General features: G+C 39.0%; 1 protein-coding gene across 1 annotated transcript in view; it reads right to left on the bottom strand.

Annotated features, from left to right (window-relative positions):
• Nucleotides 1–3,396: 3,396 nt before the first annotated feature.
• ZNF277 (zinc finger protein 277) overlaps nucleotides 3,397–23,560 on the bottom strand; it is a 41,769-nt gene continuing 21,605 nt past the window's right edge. The window contains exons 4-12 of the mRNA XM_059847112.1: nucleotides 22,634–22,716; nucleotides 17,953–18,044; nucleotides 16,499–16,609; nucleotides 14,543–14,675; nucleotides 8,617–8,684; nucleotides 7,337–7,433; nucleotides 6,765–6,807; nucleotides 4,549–4,723; nucleotides 3,397–3,749 (exon numbers count right to left, since the gene is read on the bottom strand). Of these exons, the coding sequence (XP_059703095.1) occupies nucleotides 3,557–3,749; nucleotides 4,549–4,723; nucleotides 6,765–6,807; nucleotides 7,337–7,433; nucleotides 8,617–8,684; nucleotides 14,543–14,675; nucleotides 16,499–16,609; nucleotides 17,953–18,044; nucleotides 22,634–22,716 (995 nt within the window). The 3' untranslated portion in view covers nucleotides 3,397–3,556. The remainder of the gene's footprint in view (nucleotides 3,750–4,548; nucleotides 4,724–6,764; nucleotides 6,808–7,336; nucleotides 7,434–8,616; nucleotides 8,685–14,542; nucleotides 14,676–16,498; nucleotides 16,610–17,952; nucleotides 18,045–22,633; nucleotides 22,717–23,560) is intronic.

The raw sequence follows: 23,560 nt of genomic DNA, 5'->3' as shown, positions 1-23,560 counted from the left end.
CTTCAGTTGTTGCGTTGTTACTAAGCCTCAGAAAGCATCCTGACTTAAAACCTCCTGGGGAAACAAAGTATTTCTCATGTTGCCAATGTGAAATACAGTGTTCTCCAGGGATCTTTGATTCTCTTTGTTCTCTGTATATGTCTAAGTAAAATGAAAATAATGCAAGACCATTTAATACAGCATCAAGTCATGAGCAAAGTCAGGAAATTTGCTGCTGTTCATTGCCAGTAGACAGTAGATGATGCCAAGCCCTATGTCCACTGTCTGGTCTGGACTTGAATTTGAGAATGGACACTGGTAACCTTGTTTATTTCCACTCAAAGTTCAGTGTCCCACCTCAGATTTAGGTCAAACATTCTGTTAGGGGAACGGGGAGAGAGAGGGAGACTGTAACAAACACCTCACTCACTAGTAGAGATCTGACTGGAATTCAGAGGCAGTGATGACACTGAGAAAAGACAACAGCAGAGAGACTTTTCAGAGACTTAGTCTGGTGTTTCTCACATCAGGTACCATTTAGCCAGCTAAGAGAAGACGCTGACAGCTCTCACAGCATGCCAGGCAAATGTAGACAGAAACAGAAAACTGTCTTAAATGGAAGCCAACAACCATTAACTCCTTAAGTCAGATTAAGTCTGCACAGACTTGTCAGACTAAACTGAGTGTGGAGAAGCATCAAAGACATAATTAAGATATTTGTAAAAAGGGCAGGAAGGATTGCCAGCCACCTGGACACAAGCATTTTTCTTCCTTTAACCCAGGTCCTTCTAAACATGGCTTTATACACAGAAAAGTGAGTGTGTATTAGGAGTCCAGGTCTAGGCTAGGAAGAATTATTGTAAGAAATATTCATTGGAGTTAAACCAGAATAGATTTTTTCATACCAATTAGAAGTACTCATTCTCGTGATCTGACTCTCTCAAAAGCATTTGCCAACCCGAACTCTGTCCACTCTAAGAATTAAGACATTATTAGTTTTGTTGCACTGCTTCCAAAAATACTTTTTTTAGAAGACCATATTTGCCCCTAATAACTGTATGCAGTCATTACTGTGTCCTCTATTTGTGGCAAAAAATAGCTTCAGTTTTAAAACAGATAAGGGGACAAGAATGCCTACGGAAAATTGTGGGCATTATATGAACAAATAAGTATGCTCCAGCAAAATAACAAGCATCACTGTGCTAATTGAAAATGCTCGATTTTTACTCTAGAATCCATAACCAACCCTCTCTGTGAACCTACAAAAGACTTAAACCTACTTTGTTGCCATTTCATAACTGAAGTAACAAGCTCAACCCTAATCTGATTCCTCATGTTCCTGATATTTCAAGTGAACAGTTATATACTGCTTATGAATTCTAAGTCCCTTTTTCTCTTTACTCAAAACAGACAACCAGTCTGTGTTATTTATACAATTTCTCTTTAGATAGTCCCTTAATTCTACGCTGAAACATTGCTTTTTCAAATTTCTCCTAGAACCAGAACAGCAGTCATTTCATACTGCTGACATTGTTTTCATTTTGTAGGGATTTGAATGACTCAGCACCACATTCCTTATGATTAAGAAACATTTTGCAATTTAATTTTATTATATATCAGTAAAATTTTATGTTTCCCTTAATGTGCCCTCCTGAATGGGCTTGCCATAAAACTAATTTGTCTGCTGTTGCCATAGTTTTTTTGCTGATTTTTTCCATTGCTCAACACACATCACTAATGTAAGCCCCATTAACTCTTATTCCCTCTGCTAAGAATCTGACTAAAAAGCAAAGACTGAAATCAATTTCTAAGTTAGGAAGAAAATAACTGCTTGGAGAAAATTAGGGGGCAAAAAAAAAAAGCAGCAACAGCCATACAGCAGCAATTGCTGTATGAAATTAAGAATTTTATGAATGCAAGAAGTACAGATTATAGCTCATTTAAGATGGTCAGGACATTTTAGTTAAAAAATATTGGGCTTGTGCTTACTCCTCCTAGATTTTTGTACCAATGCAAACCTATGACAACAACTGTCCCCTTTTTCTGTCTGTATTCTCAGCACCTGCTGCACTTCTTCTATCCCATTTCCTCTTGACAGAGTCAGACACTGCTTCTGTCTCCGTTTCACTCTGCAGTTATGTGGCTGATCTGTCTTACTCAGTGCACTTTCAGTATCCTATTGGTCTAATTTATTTCCAGAGCACCCAGGCCTAAGAAAAAATATGAAAGAGAAAGCAAAGAGAGGTGCTAGAGGGTGATGTGTAATGGCAGGAGAAAACCAGTCCAATGCAAATGAAAAGAAACTGATGCAAATAAGATTGCAGGGTGAATTAGGGGGGACACAGAAGCTTAGCAGAACATGGCTAAAGATTTGCACTTTAGCCCTGCTCCCAGGGACTGCTTTATAATTCACAATCACTGTATAAAGACAAACAACAGCAACTCGTATTGATAGCAAGGAATTTCAGGTAATGAGGGCTGTGCAAAGGCAAAGCTGCAGAGCTTTGAATCTTCTCAGGCAGGGAAGGGCACTGAGCCAAGACTTCAATTCTTTCAGCCAGTGCTCTAACACTGACCTGAAGAAGAAAAAAGAATGTACTAACATTTTTGAAAGAGGTTATACATATTATGGAAAGCTAAACCTGAATTCTGGAACTACTTAACATTTCAGGAATACTTAGTTTGGAACATCCTAGCAGGACCTATGCTCTGAGCAGCTTTAGCCTACCAAGATTGAGATTCTTTCTGGACATGCTGAAGACCTTCTGCCACTTTGAGAACTTGAAAAGGAAATATGACATCTTTTCTGGACTTGAGATTTTTAGGATTTTATTTGGATTATGTGTTTGCCATTCCCTAAGTCATTCTTTAAAATCTCAGTTCATAACCATACAAGAAATATACTTTAAATTATTTGGATTTTTGATGCAACCAATATTGCAATTATTCCTATAATAATTAGACTTTAGGTAGGCAATTTTTCATGCAGTCAGATATTCATGGGGCAGGCAGAGCTTTACTGATGTTTCTGAGCTAATTTTGAGAATAGGCACCACATGTCTTAAATACTGATGATTAATAATAGAGATATACAGGTTTATTTTTATTTTCCAAAAGTAAAAATGAGCAGGATTTCCTTCACACACCTGACCAAGAATTACATTTTCTGTCTGCTCTCTAACAGCAATAGCACACAGAAGATTTACTCACTGGCTTTACACATTGTCTCAGTTGTTCTCACCTTTCACAAGGTGGCCTTAAAATAGAACTCATATTCTGATTCATTTAGGAAAAATTGAAAAAGAATGAAAAAATTGTAAATAACTCTAATGCACTAAAGGTATTTGAAGATCCTAGCAGAAAATCAAGCATTCAATTTTAAAATGAAGCTAAAATTTAAAGGACACACCAACAAAGTTAACACTTATATTTTTATTTAGCATTCATTTTTTAGTATTTGTCCCATGATGATATCATTTGTGGGTTTAACTGTATTCCAATAGTATTGAAATAACTTTTTTTTTTTTTTTTTGGTCTTGCAAAAAAAGCACTAAAGGACAGCCACTGTACTTCCAGGTCAAAATTTCTCCTGACTCTTGCTCTCTTTCCACAGAAGCTGGTTTAAAACACTGCTCTGTTTGAGAGCTTTTAGACTGGATATATCTTCACCTACAACAGGCACTTCTTCACTTGGATCCTCAGCTTTTGCATCTTCACTGTCTGACAGTGTACACAGGAGTGTATCATTTTCATAGGTAGGAAAATAATACCTGAAAGCAACAAAACACGATTACTAGACAGTCACCCATTTTGTTTGAGAGGCTGAGACAAGAATTTTAAAAAGGAAACATGAGCAAGTCAGGTTGTTTGGAATGACAGTAAACAGCACACTCAAAAAATCAACTGCACAGTGCAGTTGATAGAGAAGAACTGAACAGTCATAGAGAAGAGCTGACAACAGAAGAGCCCTTCCTCCTATTTCTTCAAACATATATTACAAAAGAGACTACAGATCCAGATTTGTCCCTCAACAAAGGCTGAACTGAGGTGTTTGAGTTAGAACATCCCTGTGCTCTCCCACGTGGTAGAGAGCATCATCCCCTGGACCCATACAGCTTACTTAGACTCTGAACCAGTGCTTTGTTACACTGTCTCTCTATCTTCCATGGAAAAAACTATGGGTAAACAACCATCTTGTTTTGATGCCTAAAGTTAGGTAGACATCATGCATATATCTACATTAGACATGCAATAGATGGGGTTTGTTCTAGAACAATTTTGTAACAACAAACTTCTCTAGGACAGTGACTTGAAAGTGCAGATTTCATGTATAGGAACACTGCACCCTGGATGCAACTAGAAGAGAAGTACCCTATGTTCATTTTATCTTCAGACTGTACAGAGATTTCTAATTCTGAGTAGATCTGAGACTATTATTTTATTTGGGCCACTAGAGTTAGGGGGCTCAGGGCACTGTTGCATTTGCAAATCCCAGAACTTTCAACTTATCGTTTCACAGAAATTATTAAGTAAAAGTATAAATGCTGGAAGAAATGTATTTGCCCTTACTGTGGTTGATCCCATGTAGACCTGGCTGGCAGGAATGCAATGTGTTTGGTCTCTTCCATATGACTTATCAATCCTCCTTTGGATTCAAATTTCTCCTGGCAGTTGTAACAACGACAATGATGGATTTCTCTTCTGATGAAATTCACTAGCTTTACTTGCTGATAGAAGTTCAGACCTGGGAGAGATGGTGTCTTAATTTAAAAATGATTTCTTGGATTAAGCATAAGAATTGATAAGAGTTTACTGAAGACAGCACTGCCTGCATGCTGTATCTTAGCAAATTAATAAGTGTTTGTTCCTAGCTGCTGGGAAACCAACCCTTCTTTTAGTGCAAAAGCTGCAAACCTTTTGCTTCCTCTCAGTCTGTCTTTAGGCTTAGTGAGAGAGCTTCAGGAAGAGGCAAGTAGGTTGAAGAATATTGGGAAATGGGAGAGAGACTGACTATTGGCATTGTACCCTGGCTTCCCTGGGGCAGGCCCAGCAGGCAGACGGGATGCATGGCTTGGAGGATTCCCTGCCCTCCCTCTGCCTGCCTGAGCACAGTGACTTCAGGGACAGGGGCAGTCCCTGACAGCAGACCTGTCCCCTCTGTGACTGCCCCACCTCCCCAGGTGTAAGAGGGGTGAGCCCCTGCAGAGGAACCCAACAGTGATAAGGACAATGGTTCATCCAGCACAGAGGTGCCACCAGGGTTAAGTCAGCCCATGCCCTGCAAAAAAGCTGCTCCCATAAAGAAAGAAATACAGGTCATTGTCACAGAAGGTTCCCTGCTGGAGGGAATGAAGGCCAAAATGCCAACCAGACTCACCTTTAGGGGAAGTCTGCAGCCTCCTTGGGGCTCAGGTTAAATGTGTGATGAGAAACCTTCCTGCCCTCATGGGTAATTATCTGTTAGTGATTTCTCAGGTGGGCAGCGATGAAGTCGCAACAAGAAGTCCCAAGACAATCAAGAGAGACTGCAGGGCCTTGGGAAGACTGCTTAAGGGGTCAGGAGCACAAGCAGTGTTCCAGTTGCAAGGAGTAATGAGGGAAGAAACAGGAAGAGCCAGCAGATCAACACCTGGTTCCAAGCCTGGTGTCACTGGAAGAATTTGGAGTATTTGGATCATGGGTGTGTCACGAGCCCAGGCCTGCTGGTGACAGATGAGGTACACCTGTCCCAGAGGGGGAAAGGGATCCTTGCACAGGAGTTAGCAGGGCTCATTGAGACAGTTTCAAACTAGATTTGAAGGGGGTAAGGGATAAAACCTCACTAAAGGCCTGTCAGAGATGAGCCTGGGTCAGGATGACAGTGTACTGTGTTTGACAAAGTGAAGTGCTGGCTCCTGCAGCTGGTCACACAACCCAGGCAGCGTTACAGGCTGGGGGAAGCTGCACAGCAGAAAAGGACCTGGGGTGCTGGTGACAGCAGCTGAACATGAGTGCCCAGGGGGGCAGCAAGGCCAATGGCACCCGGCCTGTATCAGCAATAGTGTGGCCAGCAGGATTCCCCCCTGTTCAGCCTGGAGAAAAGGAGGCTCCAGACTGACTAAATCACTCTCTACAGCTACCTGAAAGGAGGCCAGGTAGGGGTCAGTCTCTTCTTCCAGGTAACAAGTGATAGGGGGAGATTTAAGTTGGATATTAAGAAAAATTTCTACACCAAAAGGCTTGTTGAGCCTTGGTACAGGCGGCTCAGAGAAGGAGTTGAGTCACCACGCCTAGAGGAATTTAAAATACGTGTTGATGTGGCACTCAGGGACATGGTTTAGTGGTGGACTTGGGTTAACAGTTGGCCTCAAGGATCTTAAAGGTCTTCCACAACCTAAATGATTCTATTCTATAGCAGAAAGCAAACACTGGCCAAACAAATCTCCTAGACTGCAAGCATAAACAGGCATAATAATAACAACAACAACAATAATAAAAATAATAATACTTCCAAGTCTCCAGCAGCCAGACCTGGAACTCAGAGAGCAGGTATTTGTAGAAGCTACTCTGCAAAAGAATCCAATGGGTCTAAAGAAAATAGCACACATCCTTGGCAGTAGCAACAGTTCCATAAAAATAAAGTGTTCTTGGCTTGCTTTTGTAAGCTGGCAGAAACAGTTTCCATTATGGAAAAGTTAAATGTCTCTACAAAAATAAAACTGATAAACTTGTTTTCCACTATTCTTATGATGTGGTTTTCTCCACACTAGTGGCAAATGCTGACAATTACAGCCCCTCTTACTCACCATTCTCTGACTTTATTTTAGGAAAGTGAAATCCATGTGATTTCTGGAGAGAGAAAAAAAAAAAAAAGGGAAGGAAAAAAAATCCACTTATTTCCACTACTTCTACTATTCCAAGTTAAAAACAGCTCAGCTTTTCATGGGCTGACACAGACATACACATGAATACACATACACACAAACATGAATGCATGAAACAAACCCCAGAAGTTTTGGTTCATCAGAAACTTTTGCATTCATATTTAATACTGTTAAATAGTTTATTAAAACTGAAACACAGATGCTAACAATAAAATATATTAAATCACGAAACCACTATGGTATCAAAGATGCTATTTCTTTGCTGCCTGTAGCAGTCTGTACACTCACAAGTAATAGCTAGTCATACTCTCCATGTAAAGCTTGACTTCTCTGCATGTTTTAAAGAACAGATGCTGGAGGTGCAAGCAATATTTTAGATCTGTGCTGAAGAGGGCACTTTAATGCAGCAGCTGATTTGACCTTAATAAAGGCATTACAAACACAATTTTTAATTCCACAGCGATGAAAAAACTGTTATTTTAAAAAAGTCTTACCTGCATGTGAAGATACAGTTTTTCTGTGGTGTCAGCTTGTTGTTCACAGAACAGGCAAACTGCACATACAGGATGCTCTTCCCAGTCAGACCAATCTCTTACAAATAAAAGTCAAAAAGATTCATTTAGTCTTAGGAAAGAGAAGAGACTCTTCTTTTGAGAAGAGGGCAATTCAGATTCTGCTTTCACAACACTAGAAATAAATCCAGAGAAACTGAGTATTTTAGAGGGTGGAAAAGACAGTGTGGATTTATAGCTGGATACATGATTACAATCTGGTGTAGAGTCTAAAAAAATTAGAAATTTGAGAAAGAATGAGCAGTTAATATTGGGTAATTTCTATGCAGAGAGCCATTTAATCCTATTTGAAACTGTCTGCTCTAATAAACAGAATCCTAACTTCAATTTCTATCCAGTTTGGCAAGTCAATAAATATTGCTTTCAGTATTTATTTGTGTAAGGTCTTTTAAAATTCTTGTATACCTTTCTAATCTTTCAATACACCAGCCAAAGTCATAATCATGAGGCAGAGCTAACTCTAAGTGTTATTTACTTATGAAATATTAATTACTCACTTATGCTACATTTAGACAAGTACACAGAGAATACTTTACCAAAACATCCATTTAAATCCTAATGCTGCTGAGAGACAGAACTATTACTGCACCAGGTAGAGTCAAGTAAAATTAACCTCAAGACACAAAGAGAATCAGGAAGATCAGGGACCTTGATTCCCATAAATTACTTCCTGCTTATTCAATTTTCTATGGCCAAGGAAATCACCTCTGCAGTGATCTGAGGGCCTGCACCACAGAAGAATGCAGAGGAGGTGGATGTTGCCCTCAATCAGCACTGCTGAGAAGCTTCCTTTGAAATTCTTCTTTAATCTCTAGTTATTACCTTTTAATCAATTTTTTTATACAATTTCTTCTGTATACTGACACTTTTGATGCTCACTTTTAATTTTTAAATTTGAGCAGAATCTGTTCAACTGTTTTCTGGTGCAAAACTAAAGAATAATGCATTTTGTCTACATCATTACAAACTCAGAAGGCTCTTGTTTGAGTTCTAGGGAAACAAAGAACAGGCTTGTGGATGAAATATGGAGTTTACAGCTCTCATTGCTGAGAAGTATTTTTAATGAGGACAATTTGGAGTTGATTTGATTGGCTTAAATGAATTTAAATTGTGTGCTAACTGTGCACAGCATTTTCCCTGCAACTACTTCAAAAAATAATGGTCCTGCAAGTCTGTGTAATGGGTGCATAAGTAACTCTTACTCTTCCAGGTTATCTAGTAATTCCCGGTCATCTTCTGACTGCACTTCCTCCCAGGACTTTCCAAATTCCTGGGGGGAAAAGGAGAAGAAAAGAAAAAAACATTTCCTGATTCTCATCACACATTGTCACTGAACTGAATGAATATCTCAGAAGTCACAATCAATATCTTATTTTGGATCACTTCAGTATTGCTGTGAGTAAAAGGCAGTCATACAACACTGCTTTAGTAAGAATTTTTAAAGTAAGAATTATTTTCATCTTTTAACAGGGCACTGCCCACACTATAGCTGAGAGGAAGATGATTTGGCAGAGAGTTCTCAAGAAAACCAATGTTGCAACACTTCCAAAGTGTTCCTGAGGCAGGTCTGTTACCAATACCCCAAGTCTGCCCTCTCACTTGCTCAATCCAGTCTGCCTGCCTTGCCTTCCAAGCAGCACGTGCTGCTCCATGCAGCTGTCCCACCTGAGGCTGCAGCTGCACCACTCAGTGCCTGCGCCCTGCTCAGGGCTGTGCCAGGGCAAACACGGTGCCAGCTCAGCCACAGGTGCTCCAGAAAGCAGTGAGAGCCAGGGCACAGACCTCTGGGATAGACTCCACTTGGTGTTCCCTCCTCTCCTCAGACACGAACGTAAGCACATCTATTCATGGTGCTCTGCTCCTCCTTTTGCTTTTTGTGCTGTTTATTTATACCTTAAAGACCTTCAGCACGAAGTAGATCACAATACATTTGTGCAGCCTTCAGCACAATGGCAAGCACTCTCAGCATGACTGAGATATAAATAACAGGCAATAAAAAGCTGAAGGGCTCTACTCAAATACCAGCAGTGATCTTTAGCTAGTGTTTTTCTTTCCTGGGATTCTTCTTGTTTTTAAAAATAAACCCAAGCAAACTAACCAGTAATCAGAATAGTATTTTTGAACCCATAATTTTGATGGCTGTGGAGGATTCACAAAGATTATAGTTGATGATCTTGTCCCCATTAAAAAAAAAAAAAAGACAGCTAATAAAAAGATAATCCTTTAATTGATTTTATAAAAATAGTCCTGCTAATAAATATATTTAATAACATCCTAAGTAACAAGTATGATTATTGCCTTTATGGGTGTTTGGAAAAAGAAGCAAAAGATACCCATCATTTAACAACTTAATGAGAATTTTTAAAGTTGTTAGTGTCTATCTGGAAAATGATAAACAATTGTCCCTAGACAGCTCTAAACATTATGTCATCATATATTACAGAATGAAAATGCTGTCATTAATTCAGAGATACTGCGTGGTAGTGTGTAAGCTCTCTGAGTGAGAGGAGAGACTCATTACTGTCACCATTGCTGTGAGATCTCAAGAAGCCATTAAGACCTCTCACCACATGTTCTCCCAGCTGCACACTCCTTTCCTATGTCTGCTAATGTTAACACCTTAATGAGTAGATAGACAGTGGCTCACAACCACTGCAAAGTGAAGAGGAATGCTCACCATTTTTCCCCTTACCAGCTCAAAGTGTACCAGCATAAGAGAGTGTTCAAACCAGCAGTCTTAAGCTTCACCTTTTAATTGAAGGTGAAAGGGAAAAAACATGCCTGAGCTTTCTTATTGCTGTTTTTCATGGTGTTTCTGTGAAGAAGGCAGAGAGGGAGCTTGTAAGATGTCTCAGTTTCCCTCATCTATTTATATTCAGAGGTGAAAAAAAGAAAAGGAAAAAGCTAAAAGTTAACCAGTTCTCGTATCACTGGAAAATTGCATGGTGAATGGATAACTAGGAACACTGGTGAAAGTGCCAAGAGACTGAATCTGAGCAATTGGGTGGAAAAGAGTTCTTTGAAATATTCCTAAAAATCCTTCAGGTTTTTTTCTTTTTTTTTTTTTAACACTTTTTCAGTTCTCCAGCTTGATGGGCATCTGGGACCAAGGGTGCCTTTGTTAAGTATTCAATTTTCTTTGCTTTTTCATCCAATATGCAAGAGCTGCCACGAATGATCTCTAGAGATTCCCAAGAAATTCTTAACAAAACCAGAGAAAAAATGAGACTTGACATTTTTAATAGTTCAAACACTAGAAAATGCATAATTAAAAAAAACCCTGAAGGCCTTGCTATATATTCAAGAGAAAACAACTTTTTCTTTTAAACACTTTCTGTGTACCTCACAGAGAGGATGATGCTATAGAAAAATGAGAACATGCAAATGTGTGTGGTTTGATTATTTCCTCTTCCAAAATGCAGTCTAAATGCACAGAGATGAAATGCCTCACTGGCAATTTACCTTTGCAACCAGAGTGCAGTTCTACAGGAAGAAAGTCTGTGTGCCTCACTGAGGCAACACACCCCAGCTTGAAAAAGTGCAGAGATGGGAGAAACTAGAAACAGCAGCTGGTATCTCAAGCAGTGCTCCCTAAAGAGCAGTTCCCAAACTACATGCAAATGGAGATCCAGGCCTGTGCAGCTCACAAACTCCAAACAGATGTTGATTTCCTCTGCAAATTTTCTCTTGTCCTTCTTCTCACCTGCCTTGCTGTGATCATCTGAGTTATGTTATCTGTTTTATATTGCTGAAGAACTTGAGATGGTCCATCAGGAAGAAGAGATGGCCTTGCCCCAACGTTAGTCAATCGATGTTGGATGAATTTCAATATGAAGCATTCCCCAGTTGGGGGATTTTATTAAATCTTGAATCATCACCAATTTATGAAGGGTTTCCCTTTACTATTTTACAAAATACACAGTGTAAATCAAAGGAGGTTAAATATAAGAAGTGATTCCCATAATAAAATATTCTTCCCCTGCCCCCCAACAGATAATAGTGATGATCTAGAGCTTGGCAATAAGGAGAAAACATCTTTTTATTTTTGAGGAAAAGAAAGGTTTTATGAAACAAGTTTTCTAGTAAGTAGCAGGTACCATTTCTCAGCTGCCTAGTTTAGTTATAACTGTATTAATTCACTGATGCTACATACAGTAGACACATGCCATTAGTTGATTTGAAAATAGACATCTGGGCTTCCTACGAAGGATACTCTTTACCTAAAAGTGCTGCTGGTAACAATCAGGTGAATACAAAAAGGAAGGTCTTGTCAGTCTGGGTATGCCTCTCTTCCTCTGGGAATAAGAGAGTTTTAATACTGCTTTCTGTTCTTTCATGGCCTCCAGCAGGCACCACATTACAAAGTTCTTCTCTCTCCATTTTTACTTGGCTCTTTGTGCAAGGTGTGCCATGGGGCCACAGGATAATACACACAGAGAAACAAGGAATTAGGTTGGAAGTTTTTTTTTTTTTTTTGAAGAAACGAAAAATAAGGAATTCTACATCTATATATCATAGATACATTGTTGCTTAGTTCTTTGCACTCCAGTACCAGTTCATCTCTTTGAATTAACACTTTAAGCCATTCTGTAGGATTGGTATAATCTTCCACACTTACACAATACAGACAAAAGGCCTCCAAATCCACCGGGGAATCATTTCAGATGTGACATGTAAACCATGTTTGTGTCTTTGAAACTGTAAAATCCCCTGGACATTTAGAGCAATGTGAAGCACAGACCTCTAACACTCACTGGGCAAAATGAGTAAATCTTGATAGTACACATTAATAAAAAATCTGGTTAGTTGTGAGGTGTTAGGGGAGAGGAAGCAAAATCACTACATTGAGCCATTACAAAAAGCAGATCTTGTATAACATCTAGTATTTACTGAATATAGCTGCAGCTTGAAAAAAATCCATCCTATTATTTAATATAATCTACTGTAGAGCATGTATGTGCTCTACAGAATATTTCCTCCTTAAAATGTAAAGGCCAATCTACAGAACTGCTAGTGAAGAAATTGAGGTTCTTCCTTGTAGTCTTCTTGTCTCTGTGCAGAAAAGAAGGGGCTGTTAAAGGCTGTTTGGAAAGCAAACACTTTCCATTATGTAGAAATGTTCCTAAAAATTTCCTGTGTGCAAACATACATTTTATAGTGAACCATGTTACAAGTGTTTAAGACAGAGTTTTTAGTCTGTTTTCAATCTTTTTTTGAAAAAAATCTTTCTTTGAAAGAAGAAATGTCAGAAATTCTGTTGTGGGTATAGCCTGAAGGATCAGAAAGGCTGAGTAGAAACAGTCCCCCGAGTAGACTGTAGTACAGACAACTGAAAATGTGTGAAAAGACAATGTGGCTGTAGCAGAGCATGTAGAGCCAGACAATTGTGATCATTCAAGTATGTCCCAGAAGATGTACTGGCACAGATCTTGCATATGCAGTATCCTCTGTCAAATTTCAAACATTTTGGTATTTAAACATTTGACATAGCTTATCTGAGTTATACTTCCTCTTGTCTGCAATTCCCAGCACCTGAAGGAATGCATGTCTGAGTGATGCTACTCAGTGACCTGAGCTGGTTCAGGCTGGCACTTGAAGGCACCCTGCCAAGTGCTGGCCAGAATCCCAGCTGCAGGCAAAGGGGACCAAGGCCCTGACTGTGAAACAGTCTGCATGGTCTGTGGCCATGCAAGCAGCACCACTCAGACCATGCCTGCATGTGGGTCAGCAAGCACACAGACCACAGACCATTCCCAGGTGACAGGCCACCAGTTTTGGAGCAACTGGAGAAAAGAGGTTAGGTATGTGAATAATAATCTTGCTGTTATATTTACTTTGGCATATTCTGCTTATTAACACGACACAGCCATTGTGTCTGTATTCCTGTTATGACCTCCCTGCATGTCTCTCAAGTTTCTCAAGTAGTACTTAATGGTTCTCAGAGATTCTGGGTAGTCATCTAGCTCAATTTCCTGATCTAAGATGGAATTAAATTGTGAACAATGAATGCAAATGAGAGACAAAAGATAATTTAAAAAGATGCCAAGTTCTGAAAACAAATATTACATGGAGGACAAGCAGAGAAGAAAGAAACTATTAAAATCACTTAAACAATTATATGAAATTAAAATCTGTTAACTTCCAAAGGAGAAGTAAATGCTCAGTTCTGTTGAGGATCTAAGAACATCTACCCTAGACAGCTTCACAACTTTTTCTTCACTGTGCAGCAAATACAGGTCAGTTTTCAACATTGTGAAATTTGAATATTGAGAAAAAAACCTCCAGGTCTGAGATCATTGATCTTTGGAAGAAAAATATAAAATATCACCAAGAGAAATCATTCTGTCTTGGGTAGAAGGGACTTGGCAGAGCACTAAACATACAAATTTTTGTTCTCAGTATTAAAGTAACGCCCATGGAGAGAAATTAAAAGGAAAGAGTAGGTAAAACAGTCAAGAATGCCTATTTATAACCTGCATATTAGCACATGTAGAAGGCACAAAGACTACTTCAGGTGAAATATAGTTATTTCTGGGACAGAACATATCAGCTTTTGAAGCAGCTCCTATATTCATAAATTGAAGGCAGCAAATGAAAATCTGTTACATACACAGGCACACCCTCTCAGAGGTCTGAGATAAAAAAATATTTAGCAACATACACCTACCTGGAAGCTAAAAACTAACTGTTTTTCTTTCATCTCTGTGTCTTTCGTTTTCCTCCTCTTTGCATTTAATTTATCCTCTGAAGAGCACTTCCAGCTTAAGGTTTGTAGAAAATGAGCTCAAAGCCAACTTGCTTTAAGTTAGACCTCCATTTACTTAATTGCTCAATCTCACCTTCCCTTCTGTTTTTAAAGCAGAGACTGAGCACTAATGACATGATGATTAGTATCTCTTCAAGCTACACTCTTGCATCTCTCAAAATCAAATCTCAACAAAAAATGTTTACTCGCGCTTAGTTTGACAATTATCCAGAATATCACGCCATAAATGAGCATACTTCTTAAGAATCCTTCACTTGATTTTTGACCTTTTTCTTAATTGCTAGTTTGGATTTATTCACTTTTAACTAGCTAATGTCTGTAGCTCTTTAGTCAATTTGCTAATTATTCACAGAACTACTTACCAAGTAATTAATGATATAAAATTTGTCATATTCTTTATTTTTGGCATTGATTCTGCGATGCTGCTTCTTTCTCATGTGATCTTTAAGTGTGTTTTTGTCTCTGAAGACTTTTTCACAGTATAAACACTGCAAGCTAAGATAAAAAGGTAAACAGGTCAACATGTTAAACTGAAATTAGTACAAAACAATAAGCTTAAATAAGCTGGAGTTACATATAGTAAGATTAACCTAAGCATGTCAGAGCAAACTAAAAGGAACAGAAAGCTTATTTGAAAAAAAAAATTACAAGACAATCTTAGATCACAGTAAAGTCAATCAAACAGAAATAACAATGACAAAAAATGAAAAATATAGATAAAAAATTTTACTGTTTGCCCCATATGCAAAGTGAGATTTTGGTCTGATTACCCAAAGAAGGCACAGAAAGGCAGCTGATTGCTCACTGTGTGCGCTGTGTAACTCAGCATGGACTTACACTGACATCCAATCCATCTGTAATTGTTTCTTTGTAATTCAGATTGAAAAAAAAAAAAAAACAAACTGTGAACGTACTACTTATCTTTTGAAACAATTTAAATTAGCTAAACAGAAAGTTTTTATAGTTCTACCTCAACAGGGAGGGTAAATGAAAGGTTGCAAGGGTGGGCAATGGGTTTTGAAATCCTAAGAAGTAAAATTCTGTAAGTAAATTCATATCCACACACAGAGGGAAGTATATATAATTCACAGATAGACATACATACACATAGGTACATGCATATATGCACATAGACAGGAAAGTATTATTTAAGTGTATATACCCATTACTTGAGAAGGTGAAAACATTCATTAACAAATGAGAATTTTACCACAGTATGTCTTCCTGAGCAATTCAAGCAAACAGAAGTATATGCACTGCCTTAAATCAGCATCACAGAACTGTTTTGGTTCCAGATTCCCCTCAGATGTTTTGTGTGGAGCAGCAATTCAGGATTCTCAGTATCATTCTGCCTTTCAAGACATTTAAGAAATTTTGATTCCTCCCTATGCTTGCAGACTTCAAATCAAGATTGCCTTGCTGGTGAAACATAGGTCAGAATACATCTATGAATTTTAATATCTGCTTTGCTCCACCTGCTAACAGCAAAGGGTTTGCTCTCCTTGAGAAAGGCATTCCCATGAAGGGTATGGAAGGCTTTCTGTCAGAATACATAATGTAGTCTTATTTGCCTGAAACATGATTCTTCTCCTCTAGTAATTTATTCTCAGGTACTATTCTACTAGCATAGCTAATATGTCTATCCTTAGCCATAGGGGGAGTGGCCTTTCACTACTCTGGACACAATTTCAGCATGTGCATTAATTACAGAGAGGATCACCTTTGAGAAAACTCTCTTACTGAAAGCCTCAGGTCCCACTGATAAACAGCAGGGCTGCAATTTACCAGTGACCATGTTAAATCAGTGCATTAGGCAACACCAACTGTAAAAGAAAAGGCATTCTTTATATGTCTTCTATTCTGGGAAAAGTTAACATGTATCTATCCCCTTCTGCTCTGGGTTTGCTCTCTAAGCAGTACAAAAGGGAGAGACCAAACATCCCCCAGCAATGGTACATGGAGGCAAATGGAGACTGCAACAAGGACTCTGTATTCAGCAGTTAAGGAGATGTTTAAAAGTTTGTCATGATGAGAAAGAACATTAATGCTAACAGTTATGAGCAAAAGGCTTGTGCTATTATTGATGTCAAACTGTGCAACACCTAACTGAAACATGGCACTCGAGTTCATACTATTAACTGTCAGGAGTTAGCTTTCAGCAAGGGAACAAAGACTTCTAAGAGGACTCACAATAAATTTACATGCTCTCTTTGCTCCTTCTTAACTAGCCACAGATGTGGAATTAATTTTTACCTACTATTTCCAGGTTAAAAGAAATACAACCCAAATTTATTGAAAACAAAGAAAACTCTACTTACTTGTCAAGCTTCCCCTGCAATACAGCCAAAAACTCACAGCAGTTCACAATGTTATCTGGCAGCCCAATGTTAAAGGCATGCTCTCTTGCCATATGATTGAGAAGAACAGATCTACAAAAGACATTCAAATAGAATGTTACAAGAATTATTCAATTACTGATTTAAAATATACCAATGGCTCTAAAACTGCATAAAAGCCAATGTTAAATAAACAGTAATAGTCTTGCTGCCACTGCTAGGAAATAAAGAATGCAATTTTATTGAAAGAGGAAGTTTTTCATTTTCAGCTCTGCTGAATGTTCAGTAACATTTCCACTGCTCCATCCACACGCATGAAATATAATCCTTTAAATGAAAATTACAGTATAGTTTATTTTGACCCTCACTGTTAGCAAAGCTCGTTCATTACCTTGTATAAACAGATCACATTTCAAACAACCCTCTTGAGAAACATTCTAAAAAGCCCTTTGTCAGACTTCTCTCTGTTGGTTAGCAGAGCAGAAATTCTTGGATGCAATGTGCTTTTACATCAACATTGCTTCACACAGCACCAGCAACATCAATGGCACTCAAAAGTGTACACAAATAAACATAATGGATGTCTAAATAAGATATTCTTCTGACAGAGATATACTGGTTAATTCCTTAGGTACCCAATCTCTCTATACACCTCTGCTTTTGGGGACTAAAGAAATACCAGAATGTTGACACTTGCTTTTACCACTGTCCTGGCATGATTTTCAAACATGCACTCTGCCTGTCAGACTCAGGAGGAAGCAGAGGATGAAGTTCCTCTATTGTCACCAGGCAGTAGAGAGGGACACTCACAGAACATTGGGATGACCTGCAGGAATATGACCCCTGGTGCTTCCACCCTTCCAGACTACCAGAACTACCCATGCAAACAGATTAAGCCTCTCCAACTGAAACTGATTTACTCTGAATAAACAAAGTTCCTTTGGAGCATGCACTTCTTGGCAATTCTTGCTCACACTTGACTGATGCTGTAAAGCCCTCTGTTCTCACTCTAATTTTCCTCTCCTCTTTTTCATTTGATATTCAAATTCACACTAGTAAGGTGAGCTTTAAACAAGAAAATATACAACTGGATAAAAAATTTTTTTAACCATCACACTGGCTTACACAGCTGTCCTTGTCACTAAAACAGCTGCCATAAAAAAGTTTCTCTTTCAAATGGTTTGCTCCCAACTCCAGCATAGTGTGTAGTAGAAATAGTTGCACTGCAATAAATAAAAAAGTTTGAGAAGTAGGACAGGATCTATTTAAAATGCCACTTCAGTTGAAAGAAATACGTAAACTATACCTTAAAGCTAATTCTACCTTCTGAGTCCTACCATTATGCATTAACTGGTTCAATGACATTGAAAACATAAACAAAGATGCTGAGGAGGTATCAAAAAATAAAACAAAAGCAGTCAGGGCAATAAACAAACCTGTTCCCTGTGAATTCTTGATCACAGAACATACACATACTATGAAAACTTGTGTCATATCTCTCTTGTTGTTGCTGTTCTAGAATTTCTCTCTATGAAAAGGAACAGATAGAGTTATTCAGACAAAACCATAATCATAAAATCATTCCATCACATAAGTTTGTTATACATATTTATTCTTACCTGTAACAATGAACATATAAAATTCAAATGTGCTGCTGGCTCAAACCAGATGTTAGTATGTTTTGAGTGTGGGGTCTCACAAAAATTCCAAGTTTTTCCAAAGGCACTATGTGTCCCAGTTAAATTCCAGTAAAATTCTCTTAACTTTATATACATGGTGCATGGAAATAAATGCAATCCACAATGAGATCTTATGCAACTATTTAAATAATTTTGTATAGAATGCATCAGTTTAATGTTTCTACCTGTGATTCAGCTTTACCTCTGGTAGCAATGAGCAGGTTTATGGGTAAGCACCTAACACCCCATGGAATGACAAACTCAATCCTACACAGCTAATTGCAGGCAGCCTAGAGGGCTTTATCCTAACCGTGGGCACAGCCCTGGCAGTTTCTGTAAGAAGCTGTGGCACACACCACAAGCACTCCTGATGCTGCATTACACTAAACTGGACTAACACCTCCATCCCTTCTGGTGTGTATCTTCAACCTCCTCAACCTTGTCTCAGCTTAAGATTGTGACAAACTGGGGATCATACAAGCAGCTCTTCCTGGGAAGCTGGTACAGCTTGCAGTCTTGGTGAAGACTCCTCTTTGGGGTCGTTACTTCTTGGCAGAAAGGGAAGCTCCTTCACCTAAAACTACCAGTCAGATGATGCGTGGATGGCTGTAAGCATGACAGCAAGACAAGGTCAGTGCTATTGCAGGAAGTATGTATTTTCAAAAATTAGGTCTGGGGATGTTATTTTTTATTTCAAGAAAACACCCAGGTGCCTTATACTGACACTGCCCCTCCATGTATCCTCAGGTTTGCTGCCAGGACTTCCTTGCCTGGCACTGCTTCACAACTACAAAATCTTTGTCAAGACTGTGTTTTTCCAAAAGACTGTATCTGTTTTATATTTCACAGTCTTGTCAGCTATTTCAGCAAGCTGTGCTCTCTAACCTACTTCAGGCTCATTCCTTGGCCTCTCTCAATACATCACAATCACCATTATGTCTCTGCATGACATCCACCTTGGCTAGCTCCCTGCTGCAATACAGCCTGAAATATTCCTAAACTGGAGTTTCAAAACTGCAGAATGAAATGCTTCAGGCAGCACATTTTAAAGACAGCATTTGTCCTTGTTTGGGCTTGCTGTTGGAGACAGCAGTTAGGATTCAAAGGATGCAGAAAAATCACCAGAAGTTGTATGGTTCTGGCCTTTATTCTATGCAACTCACATGAGCCCATTTGCCAGCTCACTCTTAATTGCTGGACTTGTCTGGAGGTAAAAGGCTTTACAAAGCAAAATATCTATTTAACTTGCAAGTCAACACTCAGATTGCAGCAAAAGGAAATGAAAAAATAAACAGACTTTATTGGTGTAACTAAAGCATTGATTCCATTAGCCCCAACTACAGCTACAGCTCGATTTCACAAAATCCTTCTCTAAAAACTGAGGAAACAATTCTGATATTCAAAACTGTGTAACTGCAAACTATTTTGCACCATAATAAAAATGCATATTTCTTTCTCCCCTAATTTAATTACTCTGTAAACAAAACCAGCACTTGTTTTGGTTAAATTCTCCACTCATTCCAGAGTTTGAGGAAACGTCTACTTGCAGAGCAGATGAGATTGCTCACCTGCCAACAGACTCCTCATGCCCTTGGCACTGCAGTGGAGAGAAGGCTTAGCTGGTACAGAACTGCATAGTAAAACCCATCACAAAATCAGAAACAAATGCCCTTTAAAAAACAAAAAAGTACACTCCAATTTATAGCAGCCAGGAGGTATTATTTGTAATAAGATGGTTCTATGAAAACATCAGCTGCATGCTCCATCACAACTCTTTTTCCTCTCTCAAAGTCACAAACATGATATACACTTGGGAAACAGACATCATTATGACACTGCATTCCCACATGCTAAATTCAGGGTGTCTTCCACAAACCCAAAAGGATTGTAGAAAACTGTAAAAGACACAGAGAAGTGCAGTAATGATGCACTGTGAAGAACCACCACCAAATAGCATTCCTCAACCTCAAATCACTTAATCACTGAGGTTGCAAAGGATCTCTTGAGAGCAACAAGTCCAACCCCTGCGCACAAGCAAGGTCACCTCTACCTGGCTACCCAGGAGTGTCTTGAGTTTTCTTTTGACTGTCTGCACAGAGGAAGAGTTTACAACCTCTCTGGGTAACTTGCTCTAGTGTTTGACCACCCTCACAGTAAAAAAATGTGTTTCTTTGTTTTTAGGGGGAATTTCCTGATTTTTAGTTAATGGCCATTACCTCTTATCCTGTTGGTGGGCTCAGCTGAGAAGATCTGACTCCTTTTTCATTCATCAAGTATTTATATACATCACTAAGTTCCCCTGTGAGCCTTGTCTTCCAGACTTAACAGTCCAAGCTGTCTCAGCCTCTCCTCATATGTAGGATGTTGTAGTTCCTCAAGCATCTTTGTGACCCTGCACCAGAGTTGCTCAAGGAAGTCCATATCCTTCTGGTACTGGGGAGCCCTGAGCTGGACCCAGCACTCCAGAAGTGGTTTCAGCAGTGCTGAGTAGAGGGGAAGGACAATCTCCCTTGACCTGCAACACTCCTCCTAAACCAGCCCAGAATGTTGTTATCCTTCTTTGCCATGAGTGTGCACTCCAGCACAGGACTAATGAAAGACATAATCTAAGGCAGATAACACAGCAGACAAATCATGAGTGGTTTGGATAATACAAGGGACAAATTCTTCACTATCTCTTATACAAAAAACCTGCCAGGTGTGACACGACAGGTTCAAAAGGACCAAATAGGTGGCTCTCTCCCAGTGTGTGGTCAAGCTGCACAACTTACTCCTGAGGTAGTGGGGATCCTGGAAGTTGTTGTGGGTTCAGGGTTGGAGGCTCATATTGCTGAATTCAGAAATTTTTGAGCTGCCAATTGCAGGAAACAAAGTGAGTATTTTGGGAAAGGATCACCACTAGATCAGAAGACAGCAAATACCAGAGACACTTAGCTGCTGTCAAGGGTAAGATTCTGATCTAGACAAACCCTTTTTACTGATCCCAGACAGCTTTGGAAGGGAAGCATCCTAGGCATGACTGCATCAGCTGTTTTTTTGAATACATGCTAATCCAGTGGGCCTATATCGGAAGGCAGGTTTCAGCTCAGGTAACTCTAACTCCATGGGAAATCTCCAGTGGAAGAACTACCACATTTCTCCTTTGCAGGAGCTGGGATCCTATGGAAAACTGTTTAAAGACTTGTACATATTCCTCCAATTCCGGGTATTCACTGGTCATGTACTTCAAGCTAAAGACTATTACTGTTGCCAGCAAACAGAAATAGCACTCACAGAATAGGTGAACCAACTGGATTTTGCCTGCCAATCCCAATTTCCCTAGGACTAGATTTTGGGTTTTGTAAGGCTCTCCTTCATTCTGAACACACACCACTTACTGTGTCTTTGTTTGCATGCTGCGTATGCACAAACTCGTAACATAATCATACCAGAAGAAAGAGCATAACAAAGGGTTAAAAGGCCTGTGTTGACAATTCTCAGGACATGGCTGCCAGCACTAAACTGAGGAATGTAAAGACCCTAAGGCCTGCACTCTAACATCTCACAGTACAGACACAGGGTATTGTGCATCTCAGCGGAATTCCCTGCATCCTAACCTGAGGAGATTGTCAACAAGGCTGCTATGTACCATGTAACACTAATTTCTAAATTATCCCAACAGCAAAACCAGACTCCAGATGTGCATTTCAAACAAGAAACCAGAAAAAACCCCACTGGCCAACAATCTGACTAAGACTCCTGGAAGCTGGTCAGCGTGGGTTGAACTTGAAGGACCATCCTTTCAGAACTGACAATGCCTGAAAGTTCAGCAAGGTCTGTCCACAGGACTGTCTGTCCACAGGTTGCCATCAGGCAAGAAGAACCAGAAGGGTTCACGTGGACCCAAGAGCTGGCATTTCATGTCCTTTGCATCTCACAGAAACAATACTGGCCAGACTTCCTCCACTCACACACCATGGTGCTTGTGAGTACGAGACTGAATTAATGAGATCTAAATTAATGGGAGAGGGAGTGAGAACGCACACAAACAGCTTGCTCAAAGATTTTGTAGGTAAGTATCACCTTCTCTGCTCACAGTATCACACACCGAGTTCTAGTTTGCTAATTTCCCTAGATGTGTATTATTACATGAAAGATAGTGTGTCAATGCACTGCAGATCCTTGCAAGCAGAAAAATGTTCAGCACACTCAACCTTTTTCAGTGTTCTGGGTGTATTCTCCACTAGTGTGGAACACTGACACACAACCTGTATATTTATCCCAAGGAAAAATCTATAAACAGGGGATTTGTGTATGGTTGTGCAGAAGCTAGGGAAATGAGCTTAAAAAAAATTCAGAGTTTCGCCATCTTGCAAAAATGCTTTCACTTAAAAATGCCTGCTAAGTTACTATATATTATTCTATTGGAATGTTTACCTTAAAAAAAATAATTTCTTACCAGTCTCTTTTGCTGAAGCTGTTCTCGGAGTAATCGGTCTTCTGGTAAAACATCACATAAAAGAAAATAATTGTCCTGTTCCTCTGTTAAGAGATTAAAAAGTGTGAGTAAGGAATGGGAAGTTGCAGCTGCTTTGAACATTACTGGCAGATAATTTGCTAAGACTTTAGAATATATTAACAATGTAAGAATATGATTATTAACCTATAAAAGTCAGTTACTCTAATTTCATAATTTAATGAAACATGTTTAAATATTTGTGCATATTTATTTATATTGGAGCATGAAGGCAAAAGTATTGCATAGCTTTTCTCCACTACCAGCTTTATTCATTTTTGTGATGGTTCTCCTGGACACATAAAGCAATTAGCATTTACATTGGTTGCAGATTAAAGTCAGCATGAAAGAAATATGAAATCACCTTTAATTTTATCTTACCAGTTATTTCCCTAAGTAACTGTTAGTTTTCAGTAGCTATCATAATTTGGTTTATCCTCCCCTTGCTCTGATCACCTTTTACCATCAAATATTTTTCCACCTGAGGATATACACAACTGTACAGTACCATACACTGAGACATGCTTAATTTACATTTCTACTTATATGCTTTACACATATTTTATCTTTAGCAACCTTTTTACTATTTATGGTCATATCCCATCGAAGAAGGCAACACATTTTATTCAAAGGAATTACAATTATTCAGCATGTAGGAAAATACAAAAGATAATGGGTTAAGATATGAACAATTTTCTGGAGGGAGAGGGAGGGGTGAGGAGAGAGAGAGAGAAAGAGCGGGAGAAGGAGAAGGCTCATTGATATTTCACCATTCTGCTGTTCAGGTGCTTGGTTTGCAGTTTTCAAACTGAGTGGCAAGTGTTTGTAAGAGAAACAAAATTATGATTTTTGGAATTATTTTCAGGTTTT

This window comes from Haemorhous mexicanus, chromosome 5 (assembly GCF_027477595.1).
Source record: "Haemorhous mexicanus isolate bHaeMex1 chromosome 5, bHaeMex1.pri, whole genome shotgun sequence".
Lineage (NCBI taxonomy): Eukaryota > Metazoa > Chordata > Aves > Passeriformes > Fringillidae > Haemorhous > Haemorhous mexicanus.
The sequence above is the reverse complement of the archived record's forward strand: the minus strand, read 5'-3'. Positions and strand labels throughout refer to the sequence as shown.